The sequence below is a fragment of the Pelophylax lessonae genome (genome assembly GCF_965119305.1).
Source record: "Pelophylax lessonae genome assembly, chromosome: 3".
NCBI classification, from domain to species: domain Eukaryota; kingdom Metazoa; phylum Chordata; class Amphibia; order Anura; family Ranidae; genus Pelophylax; species Pelophylax lessonae.
In genome coordinates, this window is record NC_138770.1 from 416,511,795 (window position 1) to 416,532,158 (window position 20,364).

The 20,364-nt window shown below is 41.7% G+C and overlaps 1 protein-coding gene across 1 annotated transcript in view; it reads left to right on the top strand.

Annotated features, from left to right (window-relative positions):
* The window catches only part of SMPDL3A (sphingomyelin phosphodiesterase acid like 3A), a 50,627-nt gene that overhangs the window by 15,306 nt on the left and 14,957 nt on the right, over positions 1-20,364 (top strand). Inside the window, exons 3-6 of the mRNA XM_082249694.1 lie at positions 1,057-1,201; positions 13,517-13,613; positions 15,719-15,897; positions 18,382-18,562. Of these exons, the coding sequence (XP_082105820.1) occupies positions 1,057-1,201; positions 13,517-13,613; positions 15,719-15,897; positions 18,382-18,562 (602 nt within the window). The remainder of the gene's footprint in view (positions 1-1,056; positions 1,202-13,516; positions 13,614-15,718; positions 15,898-18,381; positions 18,563-20,364) is intronic.

Here is a 20,364-nt window from a genome sequence, read left to right on the forward strand (position 1 = left end):
GGTCAAGGAAAATATGGTCAAGGAAATATTATTTACAACAATTCTGTTAAGACCCACTACCCACGGAAGTATTTTCCTTTGCTTTTTTTTGCATTGATACATGTTCCCCATAACATTGCCCATGCAAATTGGCCTTGAAATGTCCTTAAAAATACAAAATTCAGCTCCCATAGACTTTATTGGGGTTTGGCCACCATATTCAGAGTTTATACGTTTCAGGCGGGTTTTGCAGATCCTCATGTGAACCAAACTCATTGATTAGATTCCCAAATCAGGAGACCTTTTTTTTTTTAAATAAATACAGTCTATTGCTGCAGTCTTCTCTAATATAGAGAGAAGCATAAAATCTAAGAATCAAATTCTTTGTATTTTATATTTGTGTTCTTCTCCAAAGGCAGTGAATAAACTTTCTGATTCATTGTGCACCTGAGCAGCATCATGTGAATTATAAAGATCAGATTATGTGTATATTAGCTTTTAGGACGAACCCATAAACATGGGTATATACCCTATTTATATCGTTCATATTTAAATTCAACTAATCAATTAAAAAGTACCCACCAGTTAAAAAACCTCTAAACTCACCAAAACAAGGCCCTTGTGGATTATCCCTATTGCTCTAATTTACAATCCTATGTATTCATACATAAACCCCAAATATGAATGCAAAACAGGAAACCCTTTATCCTTTTAGGGTATTTGAAAAATTACTAAATGTCCATATGCCTGTCCACTGTCTCCCAATGGACATACTGTTTGTTTAAACACAGCAGACCTCATTTAATTGAAGAGAGAAATCTGCAATTTGTGAACTTTTCAGGCTGATTATTTCCATACAGATCTACTTGAGCTGCAGAGAGTCACAGAATCTAAGACATCATAATTCTCAGATTGTAAGCTTCTTAGCAGACTTAAAAAGTCTTCATCAATATATTTTGGGAAATTACATAAAAATTGTAGTTCACTAATTTACCTTCTTTGTAATAGCACATACCTAGCCATAAAGTTTATGAACACATATATGTAACCTATATCTTATTTCCATTTTTTTTACAGGGATAGTCCCCCTCATGTTCCTGTAAATGAACTATCAACAAAAATAGTAATAGAAGTCATTAAAAACATGACCACCACCATTCGCACGCTCTTACCCAACATGCTTGTATTTCCTGCACTTGGCAACCATGACTACTGGCCACAGGTATGTTCTAATATGAAATGTAATGGCCCTTGAATTCTCATACCTCATGAAGTGAGAATCGCTAATAAATGAACTCTTCATAAAAAAAAATATATATATATTTTGCCTTCAAAGACACAAATATACTATATCTCTTTCATGGGTGATATCAGTAAAACAGATGTTGATTGGTCTGCAGCTTTTCAGTAAAGTGCAAGGGGGAATTTTAAAGCTAAACTCTGTGCTCAACCACTATGTTTTGTGTGTTTTTTTTCTGCAATTTTTACTTTTTCAGAAGTCTTCAGGCCAGTAATAATGCAATGCCACAGGGTCTTGTGGGCCCATGATGCCCTACACTCACTGTCTATCCACAGATTTTTGGATGAAATGTATGCCTTTATTGTCTTTAAATCCAAAATACTGAGGACATTTTGTTTTCTTTACGCCTACAGTTGGACAGAGCTGGCTTTTAAGTTATTATTATTATTTATTTATTTATTTCAGGTACTTATATAGCGCTGTCAATTTACGCAGCGCTTTACATATACATTACACATTCACATCAGTCCCTGCCCTCAAGGAGCTTACAATCTAAGATCCCTAGCTCATATACATACATAGTAGGGCCAATTTTTTTTTTTTTATACAGGATCCAATTAACCTACCAGCATGTCTTTGGAGTGTGGGAGGAAAACGGAGTACCTGGAGGAAACCCACGCAGGCACAGGGAAAACATGCAAACTCCAGGCAGGTAGTGTCGTGGTTGGGATTTGAACCAGCGACCCTCTTGTTGCTAGGTGAAAGTGCTAACCACTACACCACTGTCCTGCCGACAAGTTAAGTTAATTTAGGATAAAAACTGCACTTTCACCATAAATAATAGTTATATTCATCCCAACCAGGATCGGCGCTCCTGCTAGGCAAACTAAGCAGCCACCTAGGGTGCACTGCTGCTTAGGGGATACAGCCACGGCCAGTGAAAATGAGGGGCTGAACAATGCCACTCTACACAGGGCTGGGGGGCAGACTAACTCTCCAAGGAAAGCAGCAGCCATGGAGGACATCCATCAGCAGCTCAGCCTGTATGGGGGTGACAGCTGAGGAGGTGGGCATGAGGACAGCTAGGGAGGAGGCAGGCACGAGAACAGCTGGGGAGGCAGAGGAGACGGACGCGAGGACAGCTGGGGAGGCAGAGAAGGCAGCACCATGTCTCAGGTGTCCAGACATAGGAGAAATTCTGCTGCTCAGGTGAGACCCTGTTGTAATCACCCGCGCCCTAGGCAAGAGTACTGCCATACACACCCCCCCCCCCTCCCCCCCACTGGGCCAGGCAAGGGTGGTGTTATTCTTCCCTAGGGCACGAAAAAGCCAAGCGCCGGCCCTGATGCCAACGCTCTACTGAAAATAACTACACAAATCATAATTTAAGTTCAAGTTCCCACATTTCCTGCAGTATAGAAGCAGGCAAAACAATGTATCCTTTGTCTTCTGTCACGACTCTAACCGCTTTGTCACCTTGGATACACCTGGTTATAGGTTGAAGGCTGCCTAAGTGTTAGTATGCTACCACTCTGTAATAATACACAGAAAATATATCACAAGCAACTTGATGAGAGCTGAGCTCCTCCATGCCTGTTATCAGTTTGGTTGCTCTTCTCTGCACTCTCCAGTTCCCCGATATCCTTTTTGTGAACTGGTGCCCAAAACTGAACTGTATATTCCAGATGAGGTCTTACTAATGATTTGTACAGGGGCAAAATGATATCTCTCTCTCTGCAGTCCATGCCTCTCTTAATACAAGAAAGGATTTTGTTTGCTTTGGAAACCGTTGCTTAGCATAGCATGCCATTATTAAACTTATAAACTACCAGAACATCCAGATCTTTCTCCACTATTGTTTCCCCCAGTTGTACTCCCCCTAGTATGCATGATGCATGCATATTCCTAATCCCAAGTTCAATTTATATGTAATACAACATGCTTAATAAATTTCAAATCATAAAATAAAATTATTCAAGTTTGTAAAATGAATAAAAAAGTCATATACACTATATTGCCAAAAAGTATTGGGACGTCTGCCTTTACACGCACATGAACTTTAATGGCATCCCAGTCTTAGTCCATAGGGTTCAACATTGAGTTGGCCCTCCCTTTGCAGCTATAACAGCTTCAACTCTTCTGGGAAGGCTGTCCACAAGGTTTAGGAGTGTGTCTATAGGAATATTTGACCATTCTTCCAGAAGTGCATTTGTCAGGTCAGGCATTGATGTTGGACGAGAAGGCCTTGCTCACAGTCTCTGCTCTAATTCATCCCAAAGGTGTGCAGGCCAGTCAAGTTTCTCAGCCCCTAACTCGCTCATTGCCTCTAAAGTTAATTTGCGTGTAAAGGCAGGCGTCCAAATACTTATGGTAATATAGTGTAGGTTTTGCATTCTGTTGGGTTAGAGAATACTTATACAGAATTTGTTTTCAAAGTAACCACTAGATGTCACTAGAGACTATGTACATAGATTGAAGAAATTTGTGGCCCCCTGAATATCCCTAGGCTCCATCTGGATCTATCTTTTGTGTAAATACTACAACAGTGGTTGGATTTGAGTTTATTTGCAAATTTCCGATATGTCACACTTAATACATAGATATTTGTGACACCTTATCCTGTCTATCCATCTAATGGATTAATGGATTTCAAAATTGCAATAAAGGCTATTAATCTTCCTAAACGCAATCTTCTTCACAGTGTTCATTGAGCTGTGCATGCCATCAAGAAGCGGTTCCAGCTCTTCCCTGGGACAGGAAGCAAGAGTAATCTTCCCAACAGTGACACAGACAGCAAAAAAAAAAACCTGACAGAGGTTTCACCATACACCACTCTACACAAATCTAAAAAACATAGTGATTGGACACCAAATGAAGTCACAGGAGAAAATAAATGTTAACCTTTATTACCAAACAGAACCACTGTCACAGGCCAACTACATATTTAAAAAATGGTTCCTTTGCACTGTGGCTGTGCCCACACTACAAGGGTTAATTGTTCATTTTGTCTAGGGGAGAGGAGAAACAGTTTTACTACTCAATCCTCCGCTCCCCCGCAGACGGCACTCCCCCATGACCTGGCAGTAGACTGTCCCTCAGAATCCTCACGTCCAGAACAGGGCTATTGATCTTTCTCTGATCTTGATGGCATCAGGAGCTGTGGAGCACGGGGCTGCAAAAGCTGTGGGAACTGGATTAGCTGCGGGGAAGACTGGAGGATGGGGTAAGTATATCCTCTTATTATTCCCCTAGATCAAAATGAGCATTTAACTCTAGTGCTGTGGTCACAACCCCACTGCAGGGAATCATTTTTTTATTTGCCCGGGGTTAGGCTTTAACTATTAGCAGCCCAACATGCTTAGTTAACAAGACTCAAGCAGCAATATCCTACACCAGGGGTGCCCAACCTTTTGAAGAGTGAGGGCTTAAGCTACTTGGTAACCGGTAGCATGCCACAATGAGCAAAGCGGGTGGATGACAAGCCTGTGTCCATGTGCACGGACACAGCCCGCTCTACTCTATGGGTCCTCCGATCTGATTCGTTCAGACGGAAGGGGATGGATCCCCTTCTGTTTTTTTTTTTTTTTAGCGGATCGGATTGGAGGTAGGCTGATGGAAATGGACACGTTTGATTACATCTCCTGCTTCATATGCAGGGTCCGATTGGGTCTGCCTGAAAAACAGACGGGTGGACCCAATTGGGCCAATCGCTTAAAAGGGGCCTAAGGCTGCTTTCACACTGATGCTCTGTGGTTTACCTAAGGCTTTCCTGTGGGCTAGCTGCACTTTGTCATAGACTTCTATTATATTCTGCAGGTGTGGAGGACTTTCTGAAAGCGTACCAAAACTCCTGTATTCAGGAATTTTGGTAAACTTTCATAAAGTGCACCAAACCCACAGGTAATAACAGAAGTCTATGGCTCAGTGTAGGTAGCCTGCAGGTGCACTGTGCTGCACCTGTGGATCAGTTTGAAAGCAGCCCAGTAACCATTGCAGAACAAGTATGCCCATATATACACTAATATTAGTAATAAACTGACCTTTCTATGTAATAACAGTCACCCATTCAGGTATCACCAGCTGTTGCTGTCCCAGGCAGAGAGCATTTAGTATCACTCCACCTGTGAAAGGAGCTGGCGCTATACAGGAAGCGTAGGCTTATGCTGCTCTGCTCTGCAGCCACTTGCTTCCTCTACCACCGACTCCATTCACAATACTGATGCTCTGGACTTGCTGATCCACCATCCCAGAGCTGGAGGACATGGGCCACATCACCGGTTGGATACCTTTGTCTTACACTAACCAAAGTAGTACAGTTTACCAACCATTGCCCATTCACAAATAAAAAAAAGAAACAGCAAAGCAGCCCTAGTGAGTCATTCTATAGAATTGTTAAAGTGTTACTAAACCCAGGACCCTGCATTCACTATATCTGCTCTTCCACAGTACACAGAACATGGAAATGCAATTATTTTAGGAAAATCTAAACTACTAAATACCTTTTCTCATCAGCAGTATATAGCAGTCTTGTGACTTTTATCAGTGTCCTGCCAAGCACTGGTTAAAGCTTGTAGGAGGAGTTTTAATTCTCCCCTGACTGTCCTATGAGGATGCATAACCCCTGACCCTCTGTCTGGACAGTACTGATTGGCTCTGTGCTGATCACATGCACCCTCCCAAGAAAACAAAAAAAAAACCTCTCTAGCAATACACACCAAACTGAGCATGTGCAGATTGCCTCCAAGGCTCTGTACTATCAGCAGATGGATTGGGGACAGTAAAAGAAGTGGAAGATCAGAGAAGACAGGATCAAACAGCCTTTTTACACAATGCAGAGGATTAACCCCTTAGGTTCCACAGTAGGTATAACAAGCATGCTTTACTGCATATACAGGCTGATTTTACTGTTGTTGGTTTTGTAACACTTTAAGTATATGATATAGAATTATCTTTTAGATCTTCTGATCGTATTTCTGATTGGATCACATAAAAACTCACTCTGTGTATAGCCACCATAAAGCTGATAAACACAAGTGAGCCCCCGTTCACAATAAGGCGACCTGTGAGGCGACCTGGTCGCCTCACAGGTCGCCATCTATAGGAAAGCTGCGGACCCGTTCTAATAGGAGCGACACAAGTCGCTCCGACTTAGAAAAAGGGTCCGGAGCTTCTTTGGGGCGACCCGGAGGCGACCGCCATAGACTTCAATGTTATGAAGTCCGTGGCGGCCACTCCGAGGTCGCGGCGCGCTGCTCGCACCGCGACCTCGGAGGTCGCCCCCCGAAGTCGTATCGCCCCTGTGTGAACGGGGCCTAAGGGTCCACTGAAATAATCCTTTCAAACAACATCTAGTCAGGTAGTTCTATACGCAAAAAAAAAGAAAAAAAAATTAGCAAGTTCTGATGAGAGAACTCAAAACCTGACTGTGGTAATCATCTTACATGGACTGATCTTACATAGTGTTTGTTTTTGGGGTCCTTGCTTTTCATTTACTGCATTTGCTTTGCTGCCCTCCACAACATGGAAAGGAGGTGTCCTGTACACACTGCTGTGAGCAAGAAGTGGTAATGAGATCCTGAGAAAAAGGAATGAAGAAGATCAGCTGCTTCTTTAAATTATGCAACAATGTTGAATCCTGTTAATCCTGTTCTCTCCCTAGTCTGATAGTAGGCAATAAAATATATTTTAGCATGTCGGAAATGTAAAAGACAGCTCTAACTTTGCCTTGGTTGTGGGAATTTTATTATGCTCATTTATACAACTCAAAGTGGAGCTCTACCCAAAAGGGGAAGCTCCGCTAGTTTGCTTCCTCCCCTCCCCCCCATCTGCTGCCATATTTGGCTCCTTTTGAGGGGGATCAGGTATCTGTTTTTGACAGATACCCGTCCCCACTTCCAGGAAACCTTGCCATGGACCTTGCCACAGGAAGTTCGACCCCCTTCTCCTCCCCCCACTGCCAGGCTATTCAGAAAGTGCAGCGCAGTTGACACATGCGCAGTAGGAAACCAACTGTGAGGCCGCAAGGCTTCACTGCCAGTTTCCCTTTTCCCTTGCAAAGGAATGGCGGCGGCAGCGGCACCCGAGTGCTGATTGCAAAAACAGCTGAGCTGCCCACATCGCGGAACCCCTAGACAGGTAAGTGTTCTAATATTAACAGTCAGCAGCTACAGTATTTAAAAGAGCAATCCAGCTCTACCTTAATGCCTCGTACACACACGCAACGATTATCGGCCGACCGATCGTCTGACTTTTGTCCAGAGTGGTGTTTTGTTGGTTGGAATGTGCCTAGACTGCACACGAATTTTCTCGGCCAACAAAAATCTAGTTTAGAAGTGATGTGATGTGCTGGTTTACTTTCTGTGTGTTTTTTCTTCTCTGAGCATGCCCAGTCTTGCTCATCAGATTTTTGTCTGCCGAAATCCGTACTGACTGACGGAAAATCGGCCGTTGTGTTGACTGCCAACAAAAATTTTATAGCCTGCACACCAGATTTTTTGCGGCCAAAAAGTCGGAGTCGGTTGTCGGAAGCATCATACTAACAAGCCGAAAATCGGCCGATCGGACGTTGGCCGAAAATTCCTGGCCAATAATCAATGCGTGTGTACGGGGCTTTAGATAGATTTTAGCTATAATTAAAAAACATATTTTCACAGCAATAAGATGGGATGGGGGGCTTTCCATGTCAGTAGAAAGCAAATTGTGGCCTTCAGAGACGTGAATAAAGTGTCACTTTGTGTACTTCAAATAAAGTTAAAAAAAAAAAGGAAGTAAACAGTGTGATGCACCAAAATGTGCATTAAATTGCACCTCACCACAGCTCACTGCAGCCAAAAACTGATCACTGCCCACTCAGTAAAATTAAGCATTTAGAGTGCGGACGGTGTGATGGAGCCCTGGAATAAGAAAACGTGCTCCCAGAACAGGTACCGATGGGTACCTGAAAGCTCCCAATGCATACTTGTGATTGGGAACATTCCGATCATGTGACCACAGTGACAGCCAATCACATCGCTTACGTGATCAGAATGCCCACCTTCCAGCATTTAGAACCTCTTAAAGAGCCAGAAGGCAGTGGTGGGAAGAGGTTAAGTTAAAAAGGGGAATGCTAGAACCCCTGCCAACTTTTTATTGTTGTGTGTTTCCCTGTTGCAGATACTGTATATCCAGAACAGAAGGTGGGTGAACATCTATTAAAGGTTGCTTTCATACAGACAGCTAGAGGGCAGGAAAAATACCTAGCTACAAGCAGACATGGTGCTGCTTGGATAGGTACAGTGCCTTGCGAAAGTATTCGGCCCCCTTGAACTTTTTGACCTTTTGCCACATTTCAGGCTTTAAACATAAAGATAAAAAAATTGAATTTTTTTGTGAAGAATCAACAACAAGTGGGACACAATCATGAAGTGGAACTAAATTTATTGGACATTTCAAACTTTTTTAACAAATAAAAAACTTAAAAATTGGGTGTGCAAAATTATTCAGCCCCTTTACTTTCAGTGCAGCAAACTCTCTCCAGAAGTTCAGTGAGGATCTCTGAATGATCCAATGTTGACCTAAATGACTAATGATGATAAATAGAATCCACCTGTGTGTAATCAAGTCTCCGTATAAATGCACCTGCACTGTGATAGTCTCAGAGGTCTCAGAGGTCCGTTTAAAGCACAAAAAATTACAGTATTATATCTTTATGTTTGAAGCCTGAAATGTGGCAAAAGGTCGAAAAGTTCAAGGGGGCCGAATACTTTCGCAAGGCACTGTATATATTATCGTGTCTGCGATGCCGTGCATTGAGGTGCGGCAATTTTATTGCTACATGCAGAGTTTGACAGTTGGTCCTGTCTGTCAAACTCATGTAAGTGAATAAGTAAATAGGCCCACAATTGCGGCAATTTCCAACTCTGGAAAATTGCCTTCTGAACACGTTTTGGCTTTAGTTTTGGCTATAGATACACTTTAAGCCTAAAGATACTTACTGCACACAACTGTCACTTCAATCCTTTTCCAATTCATGCCAAGTATACAGAATGTTCACATTCGCCTACCTTCACATTTAGTTACTTGATCAAAGTGAAATAAGCAACACCTTTAGTGAATAAACCTCACTGTATCATTGGTGGATTGTTTTTTTTCGCAAGATGCTTTGTGTTGATGATGTAAAGCATTATTTCCTTATTACTAATCCTCACCCTTTTATCGTTTGAGCTGAGTAGCAGCTGTGACAACAAACTGTACCATAAATGTATACATCAGATGATAATAGATGAGCCATCCTTTGTGCCCAAGAGAGGAAGGAACAAGAGTTCATGTGTGTGTAGTCATTTATTTCAGCTCCATATCAGCTTTTTTTTGTTACTTTGATTCTGATCTTTAAATAAGTAACAGAATTTTTTTACTGTAACAATTCCAATGCAACTGGTAACTAGGTGTTTACTACTATACTATACATGTTAAGCACACCCCCTAAAGAGTCGCTGGTAAACTAAACCTATTTCCTCCCCTTGGCTCACACACAGCCAGGCACACAGCATTTCCAACAATCTCTGTCTGGCTCAAGAAGCAGTCTATGGGTTTGTTTTTTTGTTGTTTTTATTTTTGGGTAGAACTTGGATGGGGGTAGGGAGTATGGGATACCCCATAACTGTAAAACATGAATTTGGTATTCAATAGTTTTTTTTATTGAGTTTAAACAAAACAGCAAAATAGTAAAACATAGAAAAGGGGGTAGCATACAGAAAAGTACCAGGCACCCCAACAGTGCTTGTCAGTGCATGAATCATAACATTATTGGCAACAAAGAAGTCAATAGTAAAAAGTTTGACAGCAGGATACACCAAGTCCTAAAACTGAGGTTCTTCAAAAGGAGGTACAGCTAGAGTCCAAAGGACCAACCAAGCCGAATAACAGACCGGCAAGCAGAGGCCCCCGCCCCACCTCAGACAACCCGAATGGGCACAAACTGTGTCCACAAAAGGGCGCAGCCTCCCCCAACCCCCCTCTCCCAGAAGAAGAAACCAAAAATATATCAACCCAGACCCATATTTGGAAACCCAAACTAGAGCTCCGAAATCAGAGCAAACAGCGTCTCTCCTGCAGCCAGACCCCCAAGGGAGCAAACAGACAAAGAGAAGAAAGACCAGAGAAAAGAAAAGGAGAATAGCCCACACCACTATGGGCAGAGAAAGAGAAGGAATAAGAAAATAAAAGGGAGGAACAGAAGAAAAATAAAAAAAAGAGTAACAAATAAAAAGGAGGCCAGGACAAAAGCAATGTGAAGTAAAGTAATCACATGTCCTCCCACGCCGGACCCCAATCCACTCGGCCGCTGTAGAACAGGAATTTGGACAGGTTGAGGACTAATAACTTCCTGGGTGCACTGGTTTAGTTCTTTATAAAAAAAGAAACACAAAAAGGCTTATACTGCCTCATCTACGCCTGTACAACACCCGACGGTATTGGACCCCTGCTTGGCTGCATAGCCACACTTCAGACTGTACAAAAACCAAAAATGTGCTGTGCTAGACCTGAATAAGTGCCAAATAAATTAACAATTCAAAAAACTGACAATAAATAACTCAAATGATCCCATAAATATAAATATGCTGGGAAAAAAAGTCCATGTGACAAAGTGATGCTGAGTTCCCAAAACACAAAACACCTCCTTGAACGTGTTGTAATCCACCACCACAAATTAAAGCCTCTCATCTTAATTTCTGACCCAGGAGTCACCCAGGGTCAGATATAGCAGTCCCCCACAGGGGTAATGGATAGTCAGCAAGATATCACAGCAGGATGTCCGGGATCCAATGGCTCATCCACCCATACACAGAGGACCAGGTAGGGAAGGAATAGAAAAAAAGATCTAATGCTCTCTGCTAAGTTTCAGTAAAGCAATTTAATCAATGAATCCACTTACAGGATTATAGTGCAGGTACATCAGCGGTTTCTTTGGATCAAGAGAGGATGTAGGCGGGGGCGGAGTGCAGCACATTTTTGGTTTTTGTATTAATGCTTTGTGTAGTGGGAGCACAATAAGTGTTTGCGGGTGGACATTGTCAGTTCGCTCATATAGCGTGTCAATATTTATATTTTACTATTCACTTTGTCTATATATTATTGTGCTGATAGCTTTTCACTATTTTTCTTTACACTTCAGACTGTACTTTTCTCTAGTAACAAGTCCCATCAGCTGCCTGATCCTTCTTCTCAAGACTAAAGCACTAAACAGTCAATCTTACAGCACTAGGGTTTTGTATTTAGGACCACAGGATCATTGGTTGCCTCCTTCCAGTATCTCCCTGGCTGTTTCCTTGTGAGGCCTCAGCCTCCTGGACAACTGGGGCTTTCTCCCACATTTTTCTTTCCAGATTTTCTTCTGTGAGCTCCCTTACCTGGATTCCTGGGGCTCTTTCTTTTCAGGTCCCTGCAGCAAGGAATAACTGGGACCCGTTTTACCTTTTGCTGGCTCCTTCCTTGGCTTCTGCCCAGGGGGGCAAGGCCCCTCAACAGGGCTTTCCTTCTGGATTGATCTCCTTGTGAGGCTTCCTTATACCAGCATGCAACAGAGTCCCTTTGCTGCTCAGGCTCAGGTTCTTTAGGGCTCTTTACCCACCATCTGGCACACCTCCCCAGGGATTAGTTTAAGTCCCAAATATATTCAGACTGCAGTCTCTGCCTTCCTGCCCACTAGGTTTTGGAAACCCCCAGATAGTTCCAGATTACAGGGGAAACTAGCAATGTAGCAGCCTGTGAAACCATGAGCAGCCCTAACCAATCAACCCCTGTTCCACTGATTACAGTGGAACCAAGCTGAATTTACCTCATAGCCATACCTAGCCCAAGTGGATGCTACATTAGTTTAATTACATATGTTGTGTAGCAGGAGGGTGCATTCACTCTTCCACTCCATCCCCACTACCCAGGGGTAGTGGCCTTGTCTTAACAGTATATAATGTGCATGGGCCCCCTAGGGGAACTATCCTACTATATCCTGCCTGTGGGGAAACCTGTGGGATAACCCATCCTTGCTTAACAGGTACCTATTGATAGTTCTCTGTATGCCTGCTTTAGGCCTTAAACCAACGGACTCTACTTGGGCAACAAGTTTAGTTTCCAGAGGAGAACCCCATCTAAAAGTTAGGAAATGGAAGTTCACACCAGGAATGCCTTTTACCAGTTTACAGAATCAATAGAAGCAAAAAAAAAAAAAAAAAAAACATTATATAAATACTTCAGCCATCCCTTAAAGGTGGCAGCACTCAACTTTAAAGCAGAGCTCCACCCAAGAGTGGAGGCTCTGCATATCTGACTCTCCCCCCCCCCTCTGGTTCCACATTTGGCACCTTGGGGGGGGGGGGCAGTGGGTACCCATTTTTGACAGTTACCCGTCCCCATTTCCGGGAGACCTCTCTGTGGTGAGATCACTCAGAAGTTTGCATGCGCAGGAGGGAACCAGCTGTGAAGCCGTAAGGCTGCAAGTTCCCCTTAGAAGCAATGGCGGCGGCAGCACCCGAGAGCTGATGTAAAAATCGGCTGGGGTGCTGACATTGCGGGCTCCCTGGACAGGTAAGTGTCCTAATATTAAAAGTCAGCAAAAATGCATACAGTCCTTCAACTGTTACAGACTTCTTCCCTAAAGGGGAATCCAAACAAAAAAGACCCAGCTGCCTACATGTGGTTCTGGTCTAATGCACTGACACAGAGACAACCAGTAATCATTCTCCTCCAAACCTAAGATGCTCTCTGACTACCTAATATATCCATGCCCAGAGTGTCCTTCTCCTAGCAGAGATATAGCTGCCACTTAATTCTACTGACTCCTTTGTCTTCCTAGACTTACAGCTATAAGAAAATCTAGATGCCCAAAAGAACATTACAAAGGGCCACCTATGTGTCCTATTCTAAACATAAAGTACATTGCAAGGCTTTCAGCAAATGGTTTTCCTGACTCCTACTTGCTGCCATTACACATGGATTCAACTTGCTTCTTACTTTCCTTTAGCCAGTTCTGCTTCCTAAGTTCTGATGAGAAGTTAATCTTCAAATAATCACGTTATAAGTTCCAGTGATGCAGAAGTCATATTCAATTTTATTTTGCCAGTTTTAGAAAAGTATCTATTTCAATGATTTACAAAAATCATATGGTATACATATACATATATATATATATATTATTTTCTTTTTCATATATTGCATTTTCATTTATATATGATTATTTTTGCATTGATATAGCTTCAATCCAAACAATTATAAAAGTGACATTCTTATTTGACAGAAGGTTCTTTTTTTCTGTACTATTAGGATCAGTTGCCCGTATCAGGCAGTGAAGTTTACACAGCAGTTGCAGAGTTTTGGAAACCCTGGCTGTGTGAGGAAGCTCTCACAACTTTCCGGAAAGGTAAAACAATACTTGTGGTCATTGAGAGTTTCATGTCATGGCTTTGTAACACATGACTTTACCAAAGAGGAAAATAAAAGAGTATTGAAATGTCCAATTTTACACAATCTATTATCCTGACTTGTACTTGCTTCCTTTATGTTTTGAATGCTTTTACTGCCAAAGGGGAAGCATAGCAAGTTGAAAAAAAGCAGCAGGTACAGATTCCCATTGAAATCTAGGGTATCTCTATAACATAGGCCATAATTAAGAAGATGCAATACATGTTAGCCGGGGCCATGTTTTGATATCACCTTGTCCTGGGCACACCTATATAATGATGTTCTTCTCCGTTCCTTGTTTCATGTGATTTATTTATTTTTTTAGGAAAAATCTATTGCTACAAGATACTGCTGTAGACTGCATGCCATATTGGTGTGGGCAATGAACTGCTAGAGAAATATGAAGGAAATCCCTTCTTTATTCCTTGATGTCCAGCTTCTCTGCTCTTCCCCTGATGAAGCCCAATTTGTGTCCGTTACTAATGTTGAGCTCAGGCAGAGCCCAGATGCCAGCCCCCCACTGTTGAGTGAGAACAGGGGGTGCTGTCCAAATGGGATGCATTGCAGCACGTAGAATAAAAAAAAAAAAACATCACTTGCATGTTTTTTCTGTGATAACATACATCAACGTTATCCATAGGTATAATATTGGTATATGAATAAGCTTAATGTCTTGTGCTCTTACTAAATAGTGAAAGAAGAATTTTTCACCAAACCACAAAGCAAAATGTACAAAAATGTACGTTAATGATTTAAAGTTGAAGTATCAATTCCAGGGAAAATAAGGACAAAAAATATTTTTTTGCAGGGTTTGTTAGGTTGCCCAGAAATTATAGGAAAAAACTACATAAGGATCAGCCTTGATGAATTAGCAGTTACATTACCTGCTAGTTATGGTGCGAGCATCTCTACTCACACATAGTTTAAATAGGACAGTGATATCAACTATAAGAAAACATTCACCAATGGAAGCAGTACCAGACTAAATAAGAACACAGTCCAAATTAATTTATTGGTCACTTTCAGGGCTTTTTTTTTTCAGCAGGAACGTGGGGGAATGATGTTCCTGCACCTCCAGCACAGAATGTATGTACTGGCAAAGGGGGCTGGGGTGTGTTGGAGAATTTTTTGATTCTGACTGCTGGGGATCTATTGCTGATGGGAGTTTAGTGAGGGTCTATTGTTGCTGTAGGGAGCTACAGTTGTAGAGGGTCTATTGTTGTTGATAAGGGAACTTTTGCTCTGTGGTTCTTATGTTATTGGGGGGGGGATGCACTGTTGAGGGAGGGAGAGTCCATTGATGCTGGCTGCTGGGGTTCTATTGTTGCAAGCAAAGGTCTTTTGTTGCTGGGGCAGATCTACTGTTGCTAGAGGGTGTATTTTGTTCCTGGAGGAGGGTCTATTGTTGTTGGGAAGGATCTATTGTTGCTGGAGGTCTATTATCATTAACCAATTCCATATAATTACTTAATACCACTAAATGATACTTGGCTCTGTATTCTCTAAAAGGAGTGGTACTGGGGGGTGGAGACAAGGATGGTGCTCGGAGGTAGGTCAGGGTGGAGAGAGTACCTATACCTATTTTTTGAGGAAAAAAAGCCCTGGTTACTTTACACTAAAAAAAAAAAAAAAAAAATTATTTTCAGGGGCCAGAAGACACCCCCCCCCCCCCCCAAATTTTGGTTACTTTAAGACCTTTGAATGGACTCAAAAATAGGGCTTTCCTGTATGAAGCTATGTAGGGAAGCAAATTGCTGGAGTAGGAGAGGTATTGGCCACCAGTATCTGTGTGAGCAATCCAGATAAGGACATTCATTGAGTGGTAGCAACTAACCAGCTATATTGGTTCTATGTATAGGGATCATATCTTTTTTACTAGCTGAATATCTGCATATCGAAAGAGGCCCTGTTGCCCTACTTGTGCCATATTCTACTCATAATAACAGTGGCCAGAAAATTATTCCTTGCCCTCTTGCCAGCCCTCCCCTGAATTTTTTTTATTCTAAATGTTATATGGAGATAATATCCATTTCATTTTCCTTATTCTTTGTTTCCCCCAATCAGGAGGATACTATTCTCAGATCTACAAGACAAACACATCTGGTACCCCTCTAAGAATAATCAGTTTGAACACAAATCTTTATTACAGTCCCAATAAGGAGACACTCAACATTACTGACCCAGCTGATCAGTTAGCATGGCTGGAGGAGACACTGCAATTTTCTCGTCAAAACAATGAAAAGGTAATAGACAGTAGAGTGTTATGTTAATAACTGTGTTTCTACTCTTAATGACAATAACCAAAGGTAATATGTATTAGAGCAATGCTTTTAGGAATATGGTCGAAACTACATATCTATAAAAAATTGGTAGATCCTCAAAAAATAAATTTGCACAAGCATTTCAAATATAGTGTGTAGGAATAACAAAAAAAGCAACAGCAATATTTACTGCATTTCATGGTTAGAACATCCGACCACAGGGAAATAGTTCCCCTAAAACATTACCATGTCTTTTATGTATGCTGCTTAAATCTGCAAGCTTGTTCAAGTCAGTGACTCAGAAATTGGAGGGTCATCATAAGGGCCAGGTAACTAGCATTTTTTTAGAAGCAGGTCAATAATGGTGGTCTTTATTGTTTTCTCATGATGTGTTTATTATCTTTTTTTTTTTGGGGGGGGGGGGGTTATGAACTTTAACCTCCCTGGCGGTATGATTGTTTCCGATTTTAGGTGCTGAAAGCGGTACTATTATTTTGCATGTAATTCTTAACCTCCCTGGCGGTATCCCCGAGCATGACTCGGGGTGGATTTTTTAGGTTAGGATCGGTATCCCCAAGTCACGCTCGGGGTAGATGTGCAGAGAGCGCAGCAGTGTCTCTTACCTTCTCCTGGCGATCCAGCGATGATCTCTCATTGCTGTGATCGCCAGCCGAGATCCCCGCCGCTCGTCCGTCGGTGTGATGACTTCCTAGTTCCCTGCAGCAGCAATGCTGCATGGGAGCGGTACTGGGAGGGAAATTCAAACGTTGCACAAAACACAAACACATAACACATTTATATTATATATATATATATATATATATACATATATATGTATATATATGTATGTATATATGTGTGTGTATATATATATACACACACACAAAACGCATGAATTATAATCTAATCAATAATATAATTTTATTATATATATTATATATTATATAATAAAATTATATTATTGATTAGGTTATAATTCATGCGTTTGTGTTTCAAATTTATCACATCTGGGATGTCTACTAGAGTCTTGTTTTGGTCAGGTTTAAGTCAGTAATTACTAAGAATTGTAGGCCTATAATACATATCGCCAAATTTCCATGAAAAAAATTGTACCGCTTTTGGTACAGAATTCCTGACAGAATCATACCGCCAGGGAGGTTAAGAATGAGCAGCCCTAACCAACTATTTACATATGATTTTTTTTTACTGTGCATTCTTCTTTATAACATCTCGGGTATGATAAAGTTTGAAACACAAAATCATAAATTATAATATATATATATATATATATATATATATATATACATATGTATACATATATATATATATATATATATATATACACACACACACGTATATATATATATATATATATATATATATATATATATATATATATATATATATATATATATAAGTACAGAAAAACTGCAGGCAAGGGCACTGGGGGGCAAACTAATGTCAATTTATTTTATTTAGTAATGTAATCCAATAGGATTACAATATATCAGTGTGTTTGTGTGTTTTACTTTTCAAATTTGCCACTGGTTCCACCCCCCTGCGAGCATCACGTCGCAGGAGACGGAAGACGGGGCACACAGCATCAGGTGGAAGATCCGGCTGCCGTATGCTGCAGGAACACATCGCGGGATCCCGGGGACAAGGTAAGTAACCTCTTCCAGGATCCAGCGACTTCTCCCTGGCAGTACCCTGAGTGTGGCTCGGGGTTACCGCTAATGGCACTAACATTCCACCCCAAGCTACACTCGGGAATACCGCCAGGAAGGTTGATGGCATCCCAGTCTTAGTCAGTAGGGTTCAATATGGAGTTGGCTCACCCTCTGCAGATATAACAGCTTCAAATCTCATGGGAAGGCTGTTTAGAAGTGTGTCTATCAGAATGTTTGACCATTCTTCCAGAAGCGCATTTGTGAGGTCAGGCACTGATGTTGGATGAAAAGGCCTGGCTCACAGTCTCCGCTCTAATTCATCCCAAAGGTGTTCTATCGGGTTGAGGTCAGGACTTTATGCAGGCCAGTCAAGTTCCTCCACCTCAGACTCGCTCATTCATGTCTTTATGGACCTTGCTTTGTGCACTGGTCCAAATCATTTGGTGGAGGGGGGATTATTGTGTCGGGTTGTTTTTCAGGGGTTGGACTCTAAAGGTGTCAGCATACCAAGACATTTTGGACAATTTCACGCTCCCAACTTTGTGGGAACAATTTGGGGATGGCCCCCTCCTGTTCCAACATGACTGCGCACCAGTGCACAAAGCAAGGTCCATAAAGACATGGATGAGTGAGTTCGGGTGGAGAAACTTGACTTGCCTGCACAGAGTTTTGTGAGCTGACATCAGTAATCCAAGATCATATTGATTGTTGTCAGTTATTGTACTGTTTAGATATCACTGCATGTTCTGTTTATTTACTAATTTATCAGTTGTTTTCTATATATATTATCATTTAGGTATATATCATTGCACATGTTCCTATTGGATACCTACCATTTACAGAAATGATACCTGCAATGCGGGACCTTTTCAATGATAGGCTGGTGGAAATCTTCCGCAGTTATAGCGACATTATTGATGGCCAATTTTATGGACATACTCACCGTGACAGTATTATGGTTGTTCTGGATGAAAAAGGTGATTTTTTTATGGAAAAATATCTTTAATAGTTTTTAATTGCATTTTATTATTTTGCTGTACAACTGCACCTTTCATTGGAACCACATTTCATGAAAATTATCTTTTATCAATTGTATGTTTTCAATTGTCTATGTAGGTTGTTCAATTAACCTATGAAGGTTTTTTTTTTTTTTTTAAACAAGTATCCTTATCCTGGTGTGTTGGCTTCTAAAATCTTACATTGGGGAGGTAGGCTCCCATCATTACACAAAATGGCGCACTTACCTCTTTGTATGCCCCCGTCCAGCAGTGATAGGTCCAGATTCTAGTCAGCACTCTGATGCTGCTACCATCTTCCCTACTGCTTCTCCTCTGTACTCCTCTCTACTGCTGGTCCTGTGGTCCTCTTTGGCAGCTACAGAATTTTCACTTAGAGAACAATATCACCCACATTTTCAAGGGAAAACATTAATTGAATTGCTTGATGGCTTTTCCCCAGAGTCTTCTTCAGTACTTTGTCTCCCCTTAACATGGTCTTTTAAATGGCCTCTCGCAGCTGTTTGTGCTACATTAAAGTGCTACTAAACCCACAACAGTAAACACAGTCTGTATTTGCAGTAAAGCATGCTTGTTATACTCATTGTGGAACCTAAAGGAGTTAATCCTCCACACTGTGTAAAAAGGCTGTTTGATTCTGTCTTCTCTGATCCCCCTTCTTTTACTGTCCCCAAGCCATCTACTGATAGAACAGAGTACTAGGAGGCACTCTGCACATGCTCATTTTTTTGGGGAGGGTGCATGTGATTACCACAGGGCCAATCAGCACTGTTCAGACAGAAAGTCAGGGGTTATGCAGCCTCATAGGACAGTCAGAGGCGAATGAAAACTCCTACAAGCTTTAACCAGTGCTTGGCTGGACACCAGTATTGAAAGTGGAACATTAGTCAGAAAGTCCTGATAGATTACTTCACGCTGACCTCTTTTTCAGGGATAGCTGTGTAAAACATCAACAATTAGTACCTATATGGTTTAAAATCCAGTAAAGTACTGTCTCCCCCTCAGTATCACAGTATTCTTGGCATTCTGCTGATAATCAGAGCAGTGAGGGAGTCTGTAGAGGCTGATCTGCTGACAGCTTCAAAATGTACAACTGCTGAGTGGGGAGGAAGCAACAGGAATGATACAGACTGTGCCAAGGAAACACAGATTAGGCAGAGAGAAAAGAAAAGCAGGAGAGGTGACAGGAAAAACTCTGCTGCCAGGGAGAAACAAAAGAGTTAAACTTACAAGGATAGTGACTCAGCTTATGTCCCTGGTATTATGTCCTTTCTCCCATGGTAGCACTGTGAACTTAAGCAATGTGCAGCTACTGTCAGCCTTCCTCTCTAGCTGAGCCAGAGCATACAATCAAGGCTGGAAATGCACACTTTTTAATTGCAGAAAGTGGCATATAGTTTTTGAGACTAAAGCCCCGTACACACGTACCGATCGTCGGCCGAACGATCGGCCGTCTTTTGTCCGAGAGCTGTCTTGTCTGTTGAAAAGTGCAAAAGACTGCACACGAATTTTGTCGGCCAACAACAGCCGACTGCAGAAGTGATGTCATGTGATGGTTAACTTTCAGTGTGTTTTTTCTTTTCTGAGCATGCCCAGTCTTGCAAATCTGCTGTCTGTCGGCCGATTTCTGTACTGACTGGCGAACAATCGGCCGTTCTGGTGTTGGCCAACAAAAATTTTAATGCTTGCACGACAGATTCTTTTCGGCCGAAAGTGCGCTGTCGACTGTCGGAAGCATCATACTAACAAGCCGAAAATCGGCC